General features: G+C 53.0%; 8 protein-coding genes across 8 annotated transcripts; 6 read left to right on the plus strand and 2 right to left on the minus strand.

Moving 5' to 3' along the window:
- Positions 1-162: 162 nt before the first annotated feature.
- K452DRAFT_272777 (uncharacterized protein) lies at positions 163-1,537 on the plus strand. The gene is made up of 3 exons (XM_033539107.1): positions 163-370; positions 439-637; positions 755-1,537. The coding sequence occupies exons 1-3, from the start codon at positions 231-233 to the stop codon at positions 1,280-1,282; spliced, it is 867 nt and encodes a 288-aa protein (XP_033396714.1). The 5' UTR covers positions 163-230; the 3' UTR covers positions 1,283-1,537.
- Positions 1,538-2,007: 470 nt separating this feature from the next.
- Positions 2,008-3,183, minus strand: K452DRAFT_229718 (uncharacterized protein; the record flags this gene model as incomplete). Its single annotated transcript, XM_033537057.1, has 4 exons — positions 2,008-2,197; positions 2,307-2,373; positions 2,424-2,969; positions 3,027-3,183. 4 exons carry the CDS (start codon positions 3,181-3,183, stop codon positions 2,008-2,010), a joined length of 960 nt encoding a protein of 319 aa, XP_033396715.1.
- A 553-nt stretch (positions 3,184-3,736) lies between these two features.
- Positions 3,737-5,767, plus strand: K452DRAFT_251868 (uncharacterized protein). Its single transcript, XM_033538230.1, has 3 exons — positions 3,737-3,928; positions 3,980-4,146; positions 4,207-5,767. The coding sequence occupies exons 1-3, from the start codon at positions 3,891-3,893 to the stop codon at positions 5,469-5,471; spliced, it is 1,470 nt and encodes a 489-aa protein (XP_033396716.1). The 5' UTR covers positions 3,737-3,890; the 3' UTR covers positions 5,472-5,767.
- A 395-nt stretch (positions 5,768-6,162) lies between these two features.
- K452DRAFT_319278 (uncharacterized protein) lies at positions 6,163-8,163 on the plus strand. Its single transcript, XM_033544225.1, has 2 exons — positions 6,163-6,501; positions 6,554-8,163. Exons 1-2 carry the CDS (start codon positions 6,409-6,411, stop codon positions 7,781-7,783), a joined length of 1,323 nt encoding a protein of 440 aa, XP_033396717.1. The 5' UTR covers positions 6,163-6,408; the 3' UTR covers positions 7,784-8,163.
- Positions 8,164-8,372: 209 nt separating this feature from the next.
- On the plus strand, positions 8,373-10,261 carry K452DRAFT_251873 (uncharacterized protein). Its single transcript, XM_033538231.1, has 2 exons — positions 8,373-9,895; positions 9,954-10,261. Exons 1-2 carry the CDS (start codon positions 8,420-8,422, stop codon positions 10,149-10,151), a joined length of 1,674 nt encoding a protein of 557 aa, XP_033396718.1. The 5' UTR covers positions 8,373-8,419; the 3' UTR covers positions 10,152-10,261.
- A 128-nt stretch (positions 10,262-10,389) lies between these two features.
- K452DRAFT_272785 (uncharacterized protein) lies at positions 10,390-13,461 on the plus strand. Its single transcript, XM_033539108.1, has 5 exons — positions 10,390-10,668; positions 10,722-10,833; positions 10,911-12,083; positions 12,139-13,377; positions 13,430-13,461. Exons 1-4 carry the CDS (start codon positions 10,460-10,462, stop codon positions 13,045-13,047), a joined length of 2,403 nt encoding a protein of 800 aa, XP_033396719.1. The 5' UTR covers positions 10,390-10,459; the 3' UTR covers positions 13,048-13,377; positions 13,430-13,461.
- Positions 13,298-14,829, minus strand: K452DRAFT_272788 (uncharacterized protein; the record flags this gene model as incomplete). Its single annotated transcript, XM_033539109.1, has 6 exons — positions 13,298-13,377; positions 13,430-14,222; positions 14,283-14,290; positions 14,343-14,540; positions 14,593-14,666; positions 14,720-14,829. 6 exons carry the CDS (start codon positions 14,827-14,829, stop codon positions 13,298-13,300), a joined length of 1,263 nt encoding a protein of 420 aa, XP_033396720.1.
- Positions 14,830-14,947: 118 nt separating this feature from the next.
- Positions 14,948-16,830, plus strand: K452DRAFT_319281 (uncharacterized protein). Its single transcript, XM_033544226.1, has one exon. The coding sequence runs from the start codon at positions 15,001-15,003 to the stop codon at positions 16,618-16,620; it is 1,620 nt and encodes a 539-aa protein (XP_033396721.1). The 5' UTR covers positions 14,948-15,000; the 3' UTR covers positions 16,621-16,830.
- The last annotated feature ends 379 nt before the right edge of the window (positions 16,831-17,209 follow it).

The raw sequence follows: 17,209 nt of genomic DNA on the forward strand, positions 1-17,209 counted from the left end.
GCTCTTTCTGTTCTTTCTGCTCTTTCTGTTCTTTCTGCTCTTTCTGTTTTCAAGGGTCGCCAGGACGCGTCACGTCGTGGTGGTGTTGATGACGTTGGCCTGTGCAGCTCGCAACGGCTGTCGGCGCTTACGTTTCCTCAAGCCCTCCAACAGCTTGAGCTCCAACCACTCCCGCAGGCCGCGGCCAATTCCCCAAGCATCCCAGAACGCCAATTGAGCACTTCGGCACGATGCGTTTCTCGCTCCTTCCTTCGGTCTTGCTCGCCGGCCTCAGCGCCGTGTCCACCGTTGCGGCTGCTTCGTGGGGCTTCGAAGATGCCACTGTTACGGTACAGGGCAAGGGCGGCGTTGGCAGCGGCTTGAAGGAGAAGTACGTTCAATGAACCCCACCAGTTGGATGCTCGAGATAAGACCAGAGACTGACATTGTGCTTTGCAGGCTCTCCGTCAACACGCCCTTGGCCAATACCGTCGAGCTGGGTGCTACCGACACGCTCAAGATCATCTTGACCACGACCGACGGCAAGAAGGCCAAGCGTCCTCACCAGGCCTTCTTGACCCTCATGGACCCTGCCACCGGCCTCGAGGACTCGTTCCCGTTCACCATCAAGGACAGCGGGAAAGGAAAGGTCGAAGTGGTACGTTTCAAGCCTGCGGCGTCCGTCGTGATGCTAGCACTCCATCCACTTTTCTCCACCCTCGATCATTCGTCTCATTGTATCTATATAAACAAACGCGCTAATGTTCCTCCGCAGACTCACAAGGACCTTCCTGCACAATTCCTGACTGCGTCTGCCCCGGTCACCGCGACTCTGACCATCGGCTCTTTCGGCAGCAGCAAGCCCTACAGCCACTCCGTCTTCAACCTCGCCATCACCCGTGATCCCAACGTGCCGCTCGCCCTCCCATCGCCGCCTATCCGCTACGGCCCGCAGCCCGAAATCCACCACGTCTTCAAGGACGACCCGCGCAACCCGCCCATGATTATCACCCTTGTCTTCGGCGCTGTCATCGCCGTGACTCTGCCTGTGTTGTTCGGTGTTTGGCTCATGCTGGGCGCAAACCTAAACCACGCCGGCAAGGCGCTGGGATCTGCGCCAATCAGCCACGGCCTTTTCTTTGGAAGCATCGTCGCGCTCGAGGGCATTTTCTTTTTGTATTATACCTGCTGGAACCTTTTCCAGACGCTGCCGGCTGCGGCTGCCGTAGGCGCTATTGCATACATTAGCGGAAGCAGGGCGTTGTCTGAGGTCCAGGAGAGGAGGTTGGCGGGCCTGAGATAAGTGGTCTTTGCTGGTCTAGCGCATGTAGAATGTACTTACGTACTGCCGTCCGCTGGTGAAGACGGCAGTACTGCTCCGAGTGTTATGAGGGAAGAAGGAAAAAAGAAAGAAATTATTGGGATTTATGCTGTATCTTCTCAAATTTGTGAGCAATAGCTGTAAGTTCTGTCGTCTATGAAGCATCATCCATGTCTGCAAAACCTCTAGTAGTAGTCCCATCCTTGAGCACAATACCCAGGCTGTTGCTCTCCTATGGTCGAGGACAAAACACATCCTGACGTTGCTCATTCGAACGCTATCCACTCCTCATCGCTAGCTTCTTGGATGTCTTATGCCAATTAATCTGGAGTTTGTGCCGGTCCCTCTCAATGTATCACTTTTGAAAACGCGCAGGATTTGAAGTAGAGCCGCCGAGCTGACTGGTTGGTGATACCGATCCCATCCATGCTAATGATCTGGGTTCCATAAAATCTTTAGACGCATTTCCTTGCAATCAAACGTGGGTTTGTCGTATATGAAGAAATTGCAGCAGACTGTAACAAAACGCTTGTCCCAAGGCGAATGTTGAGCTTTGTTAAAAAAGTCGATAATGTGCTGGCTGTATTGGTTTGGTTGTATTGGTCGTATGGTGGAGTAAAATGATTCCAGTGTCGTCCATAGAAAAGGGTGCAGCGTTTTTCTCGACAATAACCGAAGTGAATGCACGTTGTCCAGACACAGTGCGCCTAGTCAATGTCTGCGTCATTCGGGGCGGGAGCACTTGCTCCACTACCATGTTCAGACTCTTTGTCTCCATCTGCCAGCTGTTTTCTTGCGTTGTCATTGGCATCTTCGGCATCGAGCTGATCGGCAGGGATGAGGGTGAAGTGAATCACGAAAAGTGGTTCATTCGTCTCAAGATTTTTGAGTACATATCTGAGTGTATGAGAGCTATGTCAGTTAGGTGTCTTGCCCAAATTGATAAGACCGCGGGATGTTTGAACCACAGCATTGCAAAGATTAGCAAAGTGAAAACAAAACTCACCGCAAAGGCTGCCCGTCCCAGTATCTGACAATAGGAACGGTGATGATTGGGAGTTTGATGGCAAATTCTACGCCTAAATCAGCTATATGCATCCTGGACAGTGATTAGAGGACTTACCATTAAAATCCAGATATGAGTTGAAGAAATCGCATGCGTACGGCCGATCTTTCTCGAAGGTGAACTCCTTCCTGTACTGCTCATATGCATAGTGCTTCATTCGGGCATTAGGTGCATCTGGAATGCTCTTCTCTTTGCGCACATCCTCCCCGTCCCCTTGTGCACCTTCCTCGATCACAGTTATGGCATCGTCGCCTTCACCAAGCTTCTCTCCGGCACCCGCAATCGTCTCTTTTAAACTTTGGCCTTTCGAACCGACCTGCAACCTGTTCATCGAGCCAAGAACCGGTGCGTAGAGATAGGGCTCATCAGCATTGATATCCCCTTCGATTGTAGGGTCTATCCAGCTCTTGAGATATCTGAATGCAAGATTGAAGCCTGGAGGCAAGCGGTCGCGGATGGGGTGGTCAAAGTCATTTCCGAAGACTAGTTTATCACCAGGAACATCGTTTTTCAAGCGAAAAGTGTATGCAATGCTGTAGCGGTCGTACTTGTGCCCATCATTGGAAAAGTAGGGCGATGTTGCAGGAGAGTCTTTTGGAAGACCTGCAACAGATTAGCATAAGCACGATACACAAAGCTACTGTGTAGAGCGATCCACACCCCTGTAGTCCTGTATGCGCACGTTGATGCTTGCGTCAATGTCGTCGGTGGAGATATCCACTGGCTTGGCGGTGTTGACATGCACGTCTTGGTGGTTCTTGAGATCATAGTCGCGGCCTGCGGTGACTTTCAGGACATAATTCTGATGTTCAGCCATGTTGGCGGCTTGGTATCACGAAGTGGTAGATGGAAGAAGTTTGTGCCAAAGGTTGTAAACAGGAGTATTTGTTTTTATGTTTGAGTTCCCGACAGCAGTCGCGATGACGTATGTGGAAGCAGACCCTACCTACGTACCTACTTAGGTAAATACAGGGGTCCCTCTATAAGTTACTGTACCGTTCATATTCCCACGGCGAAGATAGTTATTCGTAGAACGGAAGTGCATCTGTATCAAGTCGCTACGGATTACAATTTTTTGAATATATTTCCTAACTCCTAGTTAGCTTCACCGAAAGCTTAAGCTCGTAGATGTTGCGAGGTGGACGGGCGACAATATAGTGGCAGCAGTGAACACGGATCCTGAGAACCTGAAGGCTGTTCAAGTCCTATACCTAGCCTAGGCTTTGGAGGCTTTGCGGGGCCGTCGGGTTTGGGGTCAAGAGTCCAAGAGTCCAGAATCCACAGGCGCTTCACCGCCCGGGCGGGCATCGGTCTGTGCCATGAGCTTCTCCGCCGCTGTCCTCTCCACTTCACATGATTGGAGGCGTAACCGCCAGCCTTGGGCAGCTCCAAGAATAGCTCCCCAAGCTTCGTCTTCAAATACCTGCCCTAGAGAGCCGTCGACCTCTCTCGTCTCTTCCGCACTGCTGTCTTGTTTTCGCTTTGCTTATTTTCGCGCTGGCCGCACACCTGATATACCCCACCATGCCTCAGCAGCCGGGCGAAGTGTCTCTGCTGACTCTGTGAGTCTTCTGGCTACAGTCTTGCCCGCATTGTTTTCTGATATCGGGTAGCTTTGCCGATGTGCATTTCTTCTTCAGCCATCCCGCCGCAAGGCCTCCGCACGACCGGTTTGACAAGGGCTCTTACGTCTACCTATACCACAACGCAACGGATAGAAGAGCGCGGATAGAGATTGCCAATCATGCGGGAACGCCAGAGCAGGATGCGTTCATGGGTTGTACGTCTTACCATGTCGAACCAATACTGGGCGTGATGCTAACGGCACTCTCCTCCGCAGACCTGGATATGGTCCAGGTCAACCGTACCTACAAGCAGCCAAACCTGTTCACCATAACGGTCGATCCCACTGGTAACGGAAGTGCCCCGGGAACGCCCCAACAGGACTTTTCCCAGTGGCATCTACCCGCACCGGACCCGCGAAACGAGGGGAAATACATGTATAAGCTTCACACGTTGGACCTATACTTCTGGACTGTGGATGATTCAAACTCTTTCGCAGACAGCATAAGGAAAACCCTCCAGCCTCATCAAGTGCGGATTCTAGAAGCACAACAAAGGCACTCTGAGCATTCTGATACAATGAGTCCAGTTGTGCAGAAGTTGGAACAAATAGCTGTGAGCAAGCCTTATCAGCATCGCAGTAACAGCGTCAGCACCACACAGTCCTATGGCGGACCAGTGACTGGTTCGACACTATCCAAACCTTCTGAAGGCCCACAGGGTGATGCTGCATCTTATGCGCCCATGGCGTATAACCCGGCGGCACCTGCCGCACCAGAACCTATCGCCCATCGGGAAAAGACCCCTCCGCCAGTTGATGCTGAATCTGGAACTGGCCTGGCAGCGGCAGCTATGCACGACCAGAGCAATCAGTTCCCAAGTCAGCCATTGCAACAACAGGCCACCTACCAACAGCATCAGCCATACATGCCGGGGCCACCTCGACAATCTACGCAATCATTTCCTCCGCCTCCACTCTTGGGAGGTTCTCCTCACCCGCATATGCAGCGTGCAACTACCACCAACTCCTTCCCTCCGCCTCCACAGGCCGCTGGAACTCCGCCATATGGCCAGACTTTTGCGCCGCCACCCACTCAAGCTGCCACGCCTCCGTACGGCCAAACGCCAATGCCCCCTCATCCCGGTGTCCAACGTACCTCTACCATGCCGGCTGCCTACTCTAGCTATCCTTCTCAACAACCTCAATATGCAACATATCCTCAATCTCCCGGCTATCCTCCCGTCCAATCTCCAGGCCACTCCGCAACACCTGGCCACGTTCCAACCCCTGTTCAGTCACCAGGCTTCCCCCCTGGAAGCTATTCCAGCTATTCGTATACCAACAATCAACAGTCACAAGACCCTTATGCTATACACGGACAAGCCTATCGTCCTACGGAAACGGAGGCGGCGCATGGCGGTAAGAAATCGTCTCCGGGACCAGGACCGGGAGCTCCGGGGCCAGGGAAATTTGAGCAAAGAGTCGATAGGGTGGAGAAGGGAGTGAGCAAGTTTTTGAAGAGGTTGGACAAGAAGCTCTAATTGCGATTTGAAATGATGAGTGCATAATGACTGATGGGCAATGTTTATTCTATACCCTTAATGCCTTTTGCTGCAAAACGTATGTACAAGTACCAAACCAAAATTGGAAGTTCGTTAGCAGTCATGCAAGTGAGCATCGACGGTTGGTAAGCTCCGTTCCCTTCATGTCATGACCTGCCTCGATTATCGATACATGGAATGCATGCATCTGGCCAGAAACGGGCCTGGAAGAATTGGTTTGCGATTGGGGTAGGGAAACCAAGAAGAAAACAAATAAACATAAGGATATCAGCTCGGTTCAGGCCCAGGTACCTAGTTCCCAGCCCGCATGCAGTTAGAGCAATTTAGCGGTTCGGGAGGTACCACCCGGGAACCTTATGTACCGTGCTTAATCAGTACGGCAGAGATGCCAAAGGACCCGCGCGATGGCGAAAGCTTAAACGTCTAGTACTGCCCGTACTTCAGTCGCCCGGTACGCAGCATAAGGCTGGCCGTGTCAAAACACAAAGACAGGCGTGACAGGGTGACAGGGTGACAGGGTGACAGGGTGACGGCGGCCCTCGGGCGCTATCTGGGATAGGGATGTTCGCGGCGAGTAGTGCGGGAAACCGGCTGCTGGCCCCTCGCGCAGTGCCACCGCCTCGCAGATCACGCACATCAGAGCTCAGCCCCCTCGGTTTCCAGGGTGCTTTGTCCAGGAATAACTCTACTACCCACTCTCCAGCGCTAACCTGCCTCTTCTTCAACAGACGTCGCCCAAAATCATTTTTTGCTCCTGCGACTGTCCTCCCCCCTCACGCGCCAACCTAGCTACCCTCCGTCTCACACGTGCTGACGTTCCCGGCCGCGCGCCCAGCCACCGGGGGCTGCCTTATATCTTCCCGCACCGCTCCGCCCTTCGTCATCGAAACACTGGTACATTGGCGTCCTCCTTAGCATGTGGATCCCATCTGCTTCAGAATGGCCGTCCACAACGGGCCTGACCAAAAGAGGAAGCGATAAGGATCCCAGTTGGCGCGTAGTCGCTGTGGTCAGTCACCCCTTGCAGCACGCCTTCCAGCCAAGCTGCTAACACTCCCAAGGCCAGCATCATAGTCGTCTTGTTCCTTATCATCGCCGTCGGTATTTACGCCAAACTCCGCTCCCTCCGTGCAAAGTCAGGCCGTCCCCCAAGGTTCTTGCCGGGTCAGTTTTTGAAGCGCAAATGGGCCCAATGGAGTCTACGGCCCGGCAAAGGGAAATATTCGTCTCAGCTTCAAGACAATGAGGATACCTCGTATTCGTCACGCCCTTCGGCCGTAAATGGCAGTGGAGCGCGAGAGATGCAGGGCACAACGACGGAAACACCAGCAAGCGGCGCTCCCGTGAATAGGAATACGTCTATCCGAAGCATCATGACTTTGCCCGCATATTCTCCTGCCGCTCGTGAAAATGAGAGGATCTTGGGGCGAGAAGGAGAGCGAGGCGGTATCGACGTCGTCGTCGAGTTCCCGGAAACTGTCGAGGAAGAAGAGATACGAAGGGACGATGAGATGGAATCTTTGTATCAAATCCGGGTGGCGCGTAGACAAGAGCAAGCCGAGCGCGAGGAGCGACGCAGGCAGCGACGAGAAGCCAGAGAGCGGAACGATCAGGCAGCCTTGGCACAGATGCGGAGAGAAGGTCGCATGCGGCATCTAAATGGAGGCGGAAACCAACTTTCCACTACCTTGATTGCAGAACATCAAGCGGCGACTCAACAACGCGAGCGCCGGGTACCATCAGTTCAATATGCTGAGGTTGGTGTTGCACGGCACGACGGTACGCGGATACGAGCCAACTCGGCAGAATCTGACAATCACCCTCTGCTTGATTCGGCTGCTCCGCTAGGTGCGAGCCAATCGACGGATAGTCGAATGACGCACCACAGAGACTTCTCGGCCACCTCCGTTCTTTCCAATTCTACGACCGCCTCAGACACTGCTTGGCCCGGGGCCGGGCGTAATGGTAGCACTGGGAGCGGTACCACTGGTGCCGAGGCCGTCCCGCTCACTCGATCCCGATCCCCGTCCGGTTCAAGGTTGACACTAGAGACAACCAGAGGTAGTGACCTCGGGGAAGCTAGGATACCACCGCCAGAACCACCGCAATACGACGCTCTTGGCTGGGAAGAAGCACCGCCATACACGAGCCCCGTAGATGTTCGGACAACGCCACGATTACCGGAGGTGCAAAGACTGCCAAGTATACATATCACTCAATCTATCACACCGGTCGACGAGAGGCCATCGCAAAGAATAGGAGAAGAGAGTCAGAACGAAGCAAGGAGTTAATCAGCTTATTCTGGAGTTTTGGGCGGCGTCACGGTTATCGACTTGTGGATATGAGCGGCGTCTCAGCATATAGCGTGTTGTTTTCACGATATCAATGACTGCTTTGGAGCGGCTAGCGTTGTGAGAAGTTTACGGTCTTTGGAAATCGGCTCAACCCTTTTACTTTTATAGCTGTTGAATGTGGGTGAATCAATTGGGTGGAGCTTTCAGCTTTTCATGCATGAACAAGCTTCTGTTTGACTTTCCGTCCATTCCTTGGTACAAATATCAAATGGCGGATAATTTGCTCAGCTCCTCTGGATATTTTGCTAACCCACGTGATAACACATCTGTCAAAGTATATAATTTACTGAGTATTCGGAGGATATGGTAGACTTTACTCGACATATAGCTAAGGGGTGGGAAGAATCAGAAGGGATAGAAGAGATGGGTAAACTATCCCGAGGTCGAGGCCTACTTTTTGCGTCCGCTGTGAAACGCAATGACGCGCAGCCGTTTGGAAACTACTTCATAGGTCCAAAGAGCTAGCCGCCAAGAAATTAGGTAGGCCCCGCAACGACCCCACCGAGCCGCAAGCAAGCAAGGCAACATCACATCGCGTAACCTCGAAACCCGCACCACCACCAATTGCCCACCATGTCCTCCTCGGAATCCAAACCCGTGGACCGCGAAGCGACCGCCGACGCGACCCGAGAGGTAGCTGAAGAGACATCAAAACCTGAAGGCGCTGAGCAAGAGGAGTCGTCCAGCGACGAAGCGACACCTGGCGTGGCGGACGCAACGACGACGGCAGGCGAAGCAAAGAAAAAGAAGAAGAAGAGCAAGAAGCGAAAGCTGAAGGATGCACTGGCGGGCAAGAGCAACACCCAAGCCGAGGGCAGCTCCGCGCAAGAGGGCAAGAAGACACTGAGCAGGGATCAGCTGGAGACCTTGATGGCCGTAAACCCAGCACTCAAAGGAGACTTCTCCAAGCTGAACGAGAGTCAGGTGGAGGAGATGATGAAGAAGTTGAGCGTGTCGGACATATTGACGGGGTTGACGGTTGGCTCCAAGAATCAAAAGGACATGGCTAGCTATAAATTCTGGCAAACGCAGCCCGTTCCTAGCTTCGAGGATAAGAGCCCCCAGGAGGACGGGCCCATCAAGGTCATAGATATCGAAAGGGTCAGCAAGCAGCCTCCTCCGATGGTCGAGGGCTTCGAATGGGTCACCATGAACCTGGAAGATGAAAAGGAGCTTGCTGAGGTCTACGATTTGCTGTCGAACCACTACGTTGAGGATGACGAAGCCATGTTCCGCTTCAACTACTCCAGCTCCTTCCTGAACTGGGCTCTGAAGGCGCCTGGTTGGCGCAAGGAGTGGCATGTTGGAGTTCGCACCACGCAATCCCGCAAGTTGGTTGCCTTTATCTCAGGCATTCCGGTCACCCTGCGTGTGCGGAACCAGAAGATAAACACCTCCGAGATTAACTTCCTTTGCATTCACAAGAAGTTGCGCTCGAAGCGTCTTGCGCCCACTCTCATCAAGGAAATCACGCGCCGTTGTTACCTCGAGGGAACCTTCCAGGCCATCTACACTGCCGGTGTCATTCTTCCCACGCCTATCTCTACATGCCGTTACTTCCACCGCAGCCTTGACTGGGAGAAGCTTTACGATGTTGGCTTCTCTCCGCTCCCGCATGGATCCACCAAGCAAAGGCAGATCCTGAAGTACAAGCTGCCCACAACCACCGCGACACACGGCCTCCGTCCCATGCAGAAGAAGGATGTTGCGCAGGTCCAGGACCTACTTGTGCGCTATCTGGCACGTACGGACATGTCACAAGAATTCAGCCAGGAGGAAGTTGAGCACTGGTTGTTGCACACGGACGACTCGCCAAACGATCAGGTTGTGTGGTCGTACGTCGTAGAGGACCCCGCGAGCAACAAGGTCACCGACTTTTTCTCGTTTTACAGCCTCGAATCAACAGTCATCCGGGATCGCGCCAACCGCGTCGTGAAAGCTGCTTACCTCTACTACTACGCTACAGAGACGGCCTTTGAAGGGGAGGACAAGAAACTCAAGGCCAGACTGAATGCGCTGATGAAGGATGCTTTAATTCTTGCAAAGAAGGTACAGACCCGCTGTTCTCTGCCCATGCTTGTAAGGTCTGCTACTAATATTTTCCTAGGCCAACTTCGACGTCCTGAACGCACTCACGCTTCTGGACAATCCGCTATTCTTGGAGGAGCAAAAGTTCGGTGCTGGAGACGGGCAGCTTCACTACTATCTGTACAACTACCGCACCGCCCCCGTCGCCGGGGGAATCGACGGGAAAAACCAGGCGTCCGACAAGCACATGGGTGGAGTGGGCGTAGTCATGCTCTGAGTGTGCCAAGTTTGGCTTTCGTTATAACAAGCCAACAGACTACATCAAACACATACAATAGTGTATCATTAGACATATACGCGTCGAAAATCCCAATTCACACTTGCGCTATCCCGTGGTTGCCGTGATGGACAGAGAGATGGGCACGCACGTGATAACGAGACGCGTCGCTAAAACTCCGGCTCCCAAAAAAGTCGTCGGGGCAGCATCGGCGGTTTTGAGCAACCTCGCCGCAGAGCCAATTAGTCGCCTTCCAATAATTCACTCGTTCTTCTTCCCTTTTGCTCTCGTACTTTCGCGGCGCAAGGATGAGGGCAACTGGATTGGTGAGAGCGCAGGCTTCTGCACTGCGCTCGTTGAGCAATGGGGCCAGATTGGGAAGCCGCCAGTCAACACTGCTTCAGCGGCGATGCGCCTCTGGCCTTGTCCTACGGCCAGCTCCCACCAGTGTCCTGCCAAAGCCTGGTTCGCGGCTATGGCCGGGGCGAAGGTGGCAATCCAACGTTGCTGCCTCTGTGTGAGTTCCCTAATCACAATGCCAAAGGATAAGCGCGCTAATAGGAACATCAGGCTCGAGTCTGCCATTCACGACCCTTCGCAGCTGACGCAAGATACTATCGTCCAAAACCTGTCGGCGGAAGAGGCCAAGCGGTTGTCGAAAGTCAGAAACATTGGTATTGCTGTAAGGCGCTCAACGAAACATCTACTTCCGGTTTTGGCGGAAGCCAGGCAGAATTGAAGACATTCTAACGGAAATAGGCACACATTGACAGTGGCAAGACCACGGCGACGGAGCGTGTTCTTTTCTATACCGGCCGCATTAAGGATATCCATGAGGTTCGTGGCAAGGATGCCGTGGGCGCGAAGATGGACTCCATGGACCTGGAACGTGAGAAGGGTATTACCATCCAGTCTGCCGCAACCTTTTGCGACTGGGTGAAGAAAGAAGATGGCAAGGAGGAGAAATACCACATCAATTTGATCGATACGCCGGGCCACATTGATTTCACCATCGAGGTCGAGCGTGCGCTGAGAGTTTTGGACGGAGCCGTCATGATTCTGTGCGCCGTCTCTGGCGTGCAGTCTCAAACCATCACTGTCGACAGGCAGATGAAGCGTTACAATGTCCCTCGCATCTCCTTCATCAACAAAATGGACCGCATGGGCGCCAACCCATTCAAGGTTATCGACATGATCAACCACAAGCTGAAAATCCCCGCGGCCGCGATCCAGGTTCCGATTGGCTCTGAAGATTCTCTTAGGGGTGTTGTGGACCTGATCCGCATGAAGGCTATCTACAACGAAGGTTACAAGGGTGAAAAGATCAGAGAATCCGATGAGATTCCTGCTGAGGTTGTCGAGGTGGTCAAGGAACGCCGTGCGAAGCTTATTGAGACTTTGGCCGACGTAGACGAGGAAATGGCCGATCTCTACCTGGACGGACAGGAGCCGACCATTGAGCAAATCAAGGCTGCAATTCGCAGAGCAACCATCTCGCTGAAGTTCACTCCGGTCATGATGGGATCCGCACTTGCGGATACTGCGGTCCAGCCGATGCTTGACGCCGTCTGTGATTACTTGCCCAACCCCTCGGAAGTTGAGAACACTGCTCTGGATCGTAAGCGCAAAGAGGCACCTGTCAAACTTGTCTCATACAACGAACTGCCATTCACTGGTCTTGCATTCAAGTTGGAAGAGAGCAACTTCGGTCAGTTGACTTATATCCGTGTCTACCAAGGCATGCTGAAGAAGGGCATGATTGTGTACAACGCCAAGACGGACAAGAAGGTCAAGATTCCCAAGATCGTGCGTATGCACTCCAACGAAATGGAGGAGGTTCAAGAGATTGGTGCTGGTGAAATCTGCGCCGTGTTCGGTGTAGACTGTGCCTCCGGTGATACTTTCACCGACGGAAAGCTTGAGTACACTATGGTACAATACACTCTCCCTCCCATGCCATTATGCTTTCCGCTAACTTTTTTGTCAGTCTTCCATGTTTGTGCCCGAACCCGTCATCTCTCTTTCCATCCAACCCAAGCACACCAAAGACGGCAACAACTTCTCCAAGGCCATGAACCGTTTCCAGCGCGAAGACCCGACCTTCCGTGTTCACGTTGACCCTGAGTCCCAGCAAACCATCATCTCCGGTATGGGTGAGCTGCATCTGGACATCTACGTGGAGCGTATGCGTCGTGAGTACAAGGTGGATTGTGTCACTGGTCCACCGCAGGTCGCTTTCCGTGAGACGATCACTGAGAAGGTCAAGTTTGACCACACTCTCAAGAGGCAGACCGGTGGTGCTGGTGATTTCGCCAGAGTCGTTGGTTACATGGAGCCCTCCGGTTCTTTCGAGGTAAACAAGTTTGAAGAGCACATTTTCGGTGGTACCATCAACGAAAAATTCCTCTTCGCTTGTGAGAAGGGTTTCAATGACTCTTGCATTAAGGGTCCCCTTCTTGGCCACAGGGTTCTGGGAACTAGCATGCATCTGATGGACGGTGCTACCCACATGACTGATTCCTCCGAACACGCCTTCCGTCAAGCCACGCAGCAAGCTTTCCGCAAGACCTTCATTCAGGGCAAGCCGCAGGTCCTCGAGCCCGTCATGAAGACTACTATCACTGCTCCAAATGAGTTCCAGGGCAACATTGTTGGCTTGCTGAACAAGCGCAACTCTACCATCAACGACACGGAAATTGGCCTTGAGGACTTCACTCTCTACGCCGACTGCAGCCTGCAAAGCATGTTCGGATTCTCGTCTCAACTGAGAGCTGCCACCCAGGGCAAGGGTGAGTTCAGCATGGAATTCAGCCACTATGCTCCAGCGCCCATGCAGCTGCAGAAGGAGCTCATTGCGAAGTACGAGAAGGCCCAAGCCGACAAGAATAAGAAATAAAGCACTCGCATCCTTCTGCTGAGTTAATTTGCTTGTATGCGAAAATGGTTTACTGGTTGAGCGGGACAGCATATGTACGCAGGTTCGATGCATATAGATGGAGCTGGATGGGACTTGGAAATTAAGGTTAGGATCACTGTACGATATGCATCTACGGGTATAAAAGGAAGAATGATACGCCAAAACTCGACTCTTATCACCTTTAATTTTGTACCATTTGCCATCGTCTAATTTTTTTTATGTGCTTGCTCTACGCCGTTGCGGCCGCGGCATCAAAGGCTCGCAGCACTGCCAACGCCACTGGGGCAAACGTGACGATACGATTGTGACCTGGTTTGATGTCAGTAAAATGTTTCATGCGAGGGAAAGCGAACGCCTTTACCTCCGTAGGCCAAAAGATCCAAGATAACCTGGCGGCCGTGACTGTCCTTTGTGATCTTCGTCATAGCAGACCTTCCGCCATCGGCTTCGATGTACTGCTGATGGACGTCCGCTTCCTCCTGTCCAGTCAGTTTAACAAACGTTGAACTTGCATTTTGGAACAAGGTCTCGCCGTAAGTCCAGCGAATATCAAAGTCATTCTTAGCGTGAATGATATGCAGACGAAACTTCCTCGATTCGTCTGCTGCGATGGCACCGATCATCGTGCTGATGCGAGCCATGCTGTCCCATGTGTCGACAATATGCTGCCGAAGCCAGGTTTGGAGCTTTGGGTAAGGACGCAGAGGGGACAGCAGGGGCAATACGCCGAAAATGCGGTAGCTCTCAACAAGGACTGGAAGGGAGGTGAATGGGGCAACGAGTATGATGCCCGCAAAGTCAACTGGCTTAACAGTCTCCGCGGAAAAGGACGCATTCAAAGCCGCAAACCCAGTTTGCCCTGATGGAACCATGCTTAACGCAGCTGCCGGATCGGCAAACTGCAGGCCCACGGCAGATGCGACGGCGGTGCCAAGGCTTTGGCCCACGATGACGATGCGATGCGGCGGAATCTGGAGAATCTCAAGAGCATATTTGACGAGAGTGGTGGCGTCAACGATGAGGCCGGCCTCGGTAGGACTGCCGGTGCTGTGGCCAAATCCACGGTAGTCAACCGTCAGGATATGGACATTGGGCAGTGAAGATAGACTCCTGTAGGTGTCTGTACGCCAGCCCTGGGCGACATTGCCGGCGTTCTAAGATTCACAACACGTCAGCAGATGTTCCGCTTATCATAGACATATGAGCATTTTTACTCCATGAACTAGATACGAATTAGCATGCGTCTTTACATGAAAGAGGTGACAGTGACTAACAGTTAATGACAAGACGAGCATTGGGATCTTTTTTAAGAAGACTAAAAGAGAGCGACTGCGCAAGGTCATGCACGGGCCCGGACGATGCTGCAGCAAGCTCGACCTCATGTTCTGCGTACACGTTGAGAGGAAGGATATGCCATGCATAGAGCTGTTCATGGTCTGGTGTCGTGATGTTGAATGCCGTCACTTGGTTCTCTTGACGAGGGTCAGCATGACCTAGACTGGAAAGTGCTTCCAACAGACGTACTGGCAAACCCGAAAGACTGGGGCTTTTCTGTGTCGACCCACCAGGCGTTAACCAACTTGTTGGCGTACAGGGCACTGGGCGAGGTTAGTCTCGTGCTGCGACGAGGAGAGGAGGCATGCATAGGTACTGTCTCTGGAGGGTGACGTTGGTGAGGCATAGCATGAAGATGGCATAGGCAGCGCCAAAGCCAGCCAGAACCCAGTAGGATTTTTTGAGGGTGGGAGCGAGGGCGGGCATATTGATATTGATAGGTATAGTCAGACAAAGAATGAAATGTTTATAGTGGCGTCGGAAATGCTCGGGCCAGGCGGTTGGCGACGCGTCGTGAGAGGTCGCCGTCTTTCTCTTTTCCACTCTACACCACACCCACCATGACGCACTCTTTCCGCCCATCCACCACGACCGAAAATGGTGGAGATACGGCGCCGGAACCCCGCGCGCTCCAAACCAGCTGAAGCCGACAACAGCAAAAAGAGAAAGCACACGCCCGTCAAGGAAAAGACCGTTGAGCCCGCCGCGCCCGCACCCGCGCCCGCGCCGCTGCCGACAAAGCTCCTCCCCGGCCAGCCCATCCCCACGCTCCAGCAACCGCAGCCGCCCCATCTCCCGCTCTCCGAGTGGCAAAGCGTCCTGGAAAGTGGCGTTCTCAAGTCCGCCATTGAGAAATCGCGCCAGAGATGGATGACGCCCGGCCTGTTCGAGCTGTACTACAGCAAGGCCGGCAAGAAGAAAGTCGAGAAGATGACGGGCAATTCGACTGCCGACCAGGAACAGCTCAAAGCCAAGCAGATGAAGAGAGAGGGTAACTGCAAGCTCATGATTGAGCCGCATATCTGGGATGTTACCATATGGACCATGAGAGAGAACGTCGCTCCGCTGCCGCCCCGACCAAAACAGCCCGTTCATCAGCCTCCGCCATACTATTACGGCGGCTATGCTGCCGCGCCTCCGTACCCGCCCTACCAGCCATATGCATCTCCGGTCCAGCCTGCGCATGCTCAGTCGCGGCCTCCGCCGTCGCAGCAGCCGCCAGTCCGCCAGTCGTCGCAAACCGCATCGTTTAACAGTCCGCGGCCAGCGGGGCCCAATCAACCCAATCAACCCAATCCGCCCGATGCGAACGGCGTCGTGTCTCCACCAGCGCCCGACCCGGTCATCCATATGCTGGCAGAGCGGGCAAACACCAACTTCAAACTGAGGGATATCATGAAGATCGTGGCAAAAGGTGATGCGACGAAGGAGCAGCTGGAATACTTTCAGGGACACATCAACGAGCTGACTGAACGGCTCGAGGCGCAAAAGAAAGCCCAGCAGTCGCACATGGCACCGGCACCGTCGCCATTCCAACCTGCCGCGCCCCCTCCAGCGGCACGGCCACCTGCTACCTCTCCGGCGCCTCCCGTGCCTAGGCCGCCGTCAAGCCTATCTGCCAGCCTTCCCACATCTGGCCCGCCTAATGCCCTTCAGCATCCCCAGCAGCCGCCTATATCGTATTACACTCCTCCGCTTACTCCCTCGCCGTATACACAGCATCAGCCGCCACCGCCTCCCCCACCACCCCAGCCATCCTATCGTGCCCTCTGCATTGATTTCAACACCAACGGTGACAGGCTCCTTTTCCCGCGCAACACCATCCTCGAATTCCTGCCGGGGAACGCTGTCCTTGCTTCATTCCTGATAGTGCAGAAGGTGGACCATGTCACGCAAAATAACTTGCCCAAGACCACGAACTACTACAAGGCGATGAAAGAATACTATCAACCAGTAACGGCGCGGTTCATGGCAGACAATCCCAACCTGCTTCTGTGTCTTCGGAGATGGGTCAAGCCTCAAGATGAAGTGAGGAAGTACATGGAGGAAATCATGGAACGGTGCGAGAGGGCCGAGTCGGTTGAGATAGCGGCTAGACTGCCTAGAGAGGGCACGAAAGCAGCTGAGGTGGTTGATACCCACGTTGATGTAGTGGAGAAGGCGCAGACTCCCGTAGGTAGCACCGACAAGAAAAGAGTAAAGAGGGCAGCAAAGTGACCCCTGCCTGAGCTACAGCGGCCGTCTTGGAATAAAACTAGTAATGTACGAATGAATAACGTCCTTCACCTATAAACGAATCTCACAGTTCAGCGAACCCCATCAATCAAAACGCGAAAAGACCCACACAGCATGCTCTAATTAGTGTGGTTTACTGAACGGTGAGATTCGTTTATGGGTGGATGTTATAACTCTAATTGATGGCAGGCGATTTTGTGTAATAAAACCAAATAAAATAAAATCAATAAAATGAAACCTAACCCGCCTGCAGAAGAAAGTACTAGCGTATGGTAGAATCTTGTATACCAAATGCCACTTGCTTCTTCAACATAAATGACACCTATATAAAAACTCAAGCTAAGAGTTTGTGCCACTCAAGCTTGACTAACCCGCTTGCTCCGTCGAATCAGTGTCAACACTGCCAGCGTGAGCGTACTGAGAGATTAATTGATTGCCTAGCATGAAGTACCAGTTACAGGTGTAGATATTATTGTTCATATATATCAACGGTGAGTGGTAAACAGAAATGAAAGTATATTATATATTACTTCTATAAGTATATCCGAATGTTCCCCAGGTTGTTTCTTAG

Source organism: Aplosporella prunicola (assembly GCF_010093885.1).
Source record: "Aplosporella prunicola CBS 121167 unplaced genomic scaffold K452scaffold_15, whole genome shotgun sequence".
NCBI classification, from domain to species: domain Eukaryota; kingdom Fungi; phylum Ascomycota; class Dothideomycetes; order Botryosphaeriales; family Aplosporellaceae; genus Aplosporella; species Aplosporella prunicola.

What these genes read in the sequence shown, in the direction of transcription:
- K452DRAFT_272777 (XM_033539107.1), top strand. Translation starts at nt 231, where the DNA reads ATGCGTTTCTCGCTCCTTCCTTCGGTCTTGCTCGCCGGCCTCAGCGCC. An exon ending in GGCAGCGGCTTGAAGGAGAA is followed by an intron (nt 371 to 438) that starts GTACGTTCAATG and finishes TGTGCTTTGCAG; the next exon opens with GCTCTCCGTCAACACGCCCT. An exon ending in GGAAAGGAAAGGTCGAAGTG is followed by an intron (nt 638 to 754) that starts GTACGTTTCAAG and finishes GTTCCTCCGCAG; the next exon opens with ACTCACAAGGACCTTCCTGC.
- K452DRAFT_251868 (XM_033538230.1), top strand. Translation starts at nt 3,891, where the DNA reads ATGCCTCAGCAGCCGGGCGAAGTGTCTCTGCTGACTCT. An exon ending in GAAGTGTCTCTGCTGACTCT is followed by an intron (nt 3,929 to 3,979) that starts GTGAGTCTTCTG and finishes GATATCGGGTAG; the next exon opens with CTTTGCCGATGTGCATTTCT. An exon ending in GCAGGATGCGTTCATGGGTT is followed by an intron (nt 4,147 to 4,206) that starts GTACGTCTTACC and finishes TCTCCTCCGCAG; the next exon opens with ACCTGGATATGGTCCAGGTC.
- K452DRAFT_319278 (XM_033544225.1), top strand. Translation starts at nt 6,409, where the DNA reads ATGTGGATCCCATCTGCTTCAGAATGGCCGTCCACAACGGGCCTGACC. An exon ending in GTTGGCGCGTAGTCGCTGTG is followed by an intron (nt 6,502 to 6,553) that starts GTCAGTCACCCC and finishes AACACTCCCAAG; the next exon opens with GCCAGCATCATAGTCGTCTT.
- K452DRAFT_251873 (XM_033538231.1), top strand. Translation starts at nt 8,420, where the DNA reads ATGTCCTCCTCGGAATCCAAACCCGTGGACCGCGAAGCGACCGCCGAC. An exon ending in CTTTAATTCTTGCAAAGAAG is followed by an intron (nt 9,896 to 9,953) that starts GTACAGACCCGC and finishes ATATTTTCCTAG; the next exon opens with GCCAACTTCGACGTCCTGAA.
- K452DRAFT_272785 (XM_033539108.1), top strand. Translation starts at nt 10,460, where the DNA reads ATGAGGGCAACTGGATTGGTGAGAGCGCAGGCTTCTGCACTGCGCTCG. An exon ending in TCCAACGTTGCTGCCTCTGT is followed by an intron (nt 10,669 to 10,721) that starts GTGAGTTCCCTA and finishes TAGGAACATCAG; the next exon opens with GCTCGAGTCTGCCATTCACG. An exon ending in GAAAGCTTGAGTACACTATG is followed by an intron (nt 12,084 to 12,138) that starts GTACAATACACT and finishes CTTTTTTGTCAG; the next exon opens with TCTTCCATGTTTGTGCCCGA.
- K452DRAFT_319281 (XM_033544226.1), top strand. Translation starts at nt 15,001, where the DNA reads ATGGTGGAGATACGGCGCCGGAACCCCGCGCGCTCCAAACCAGCTGAA.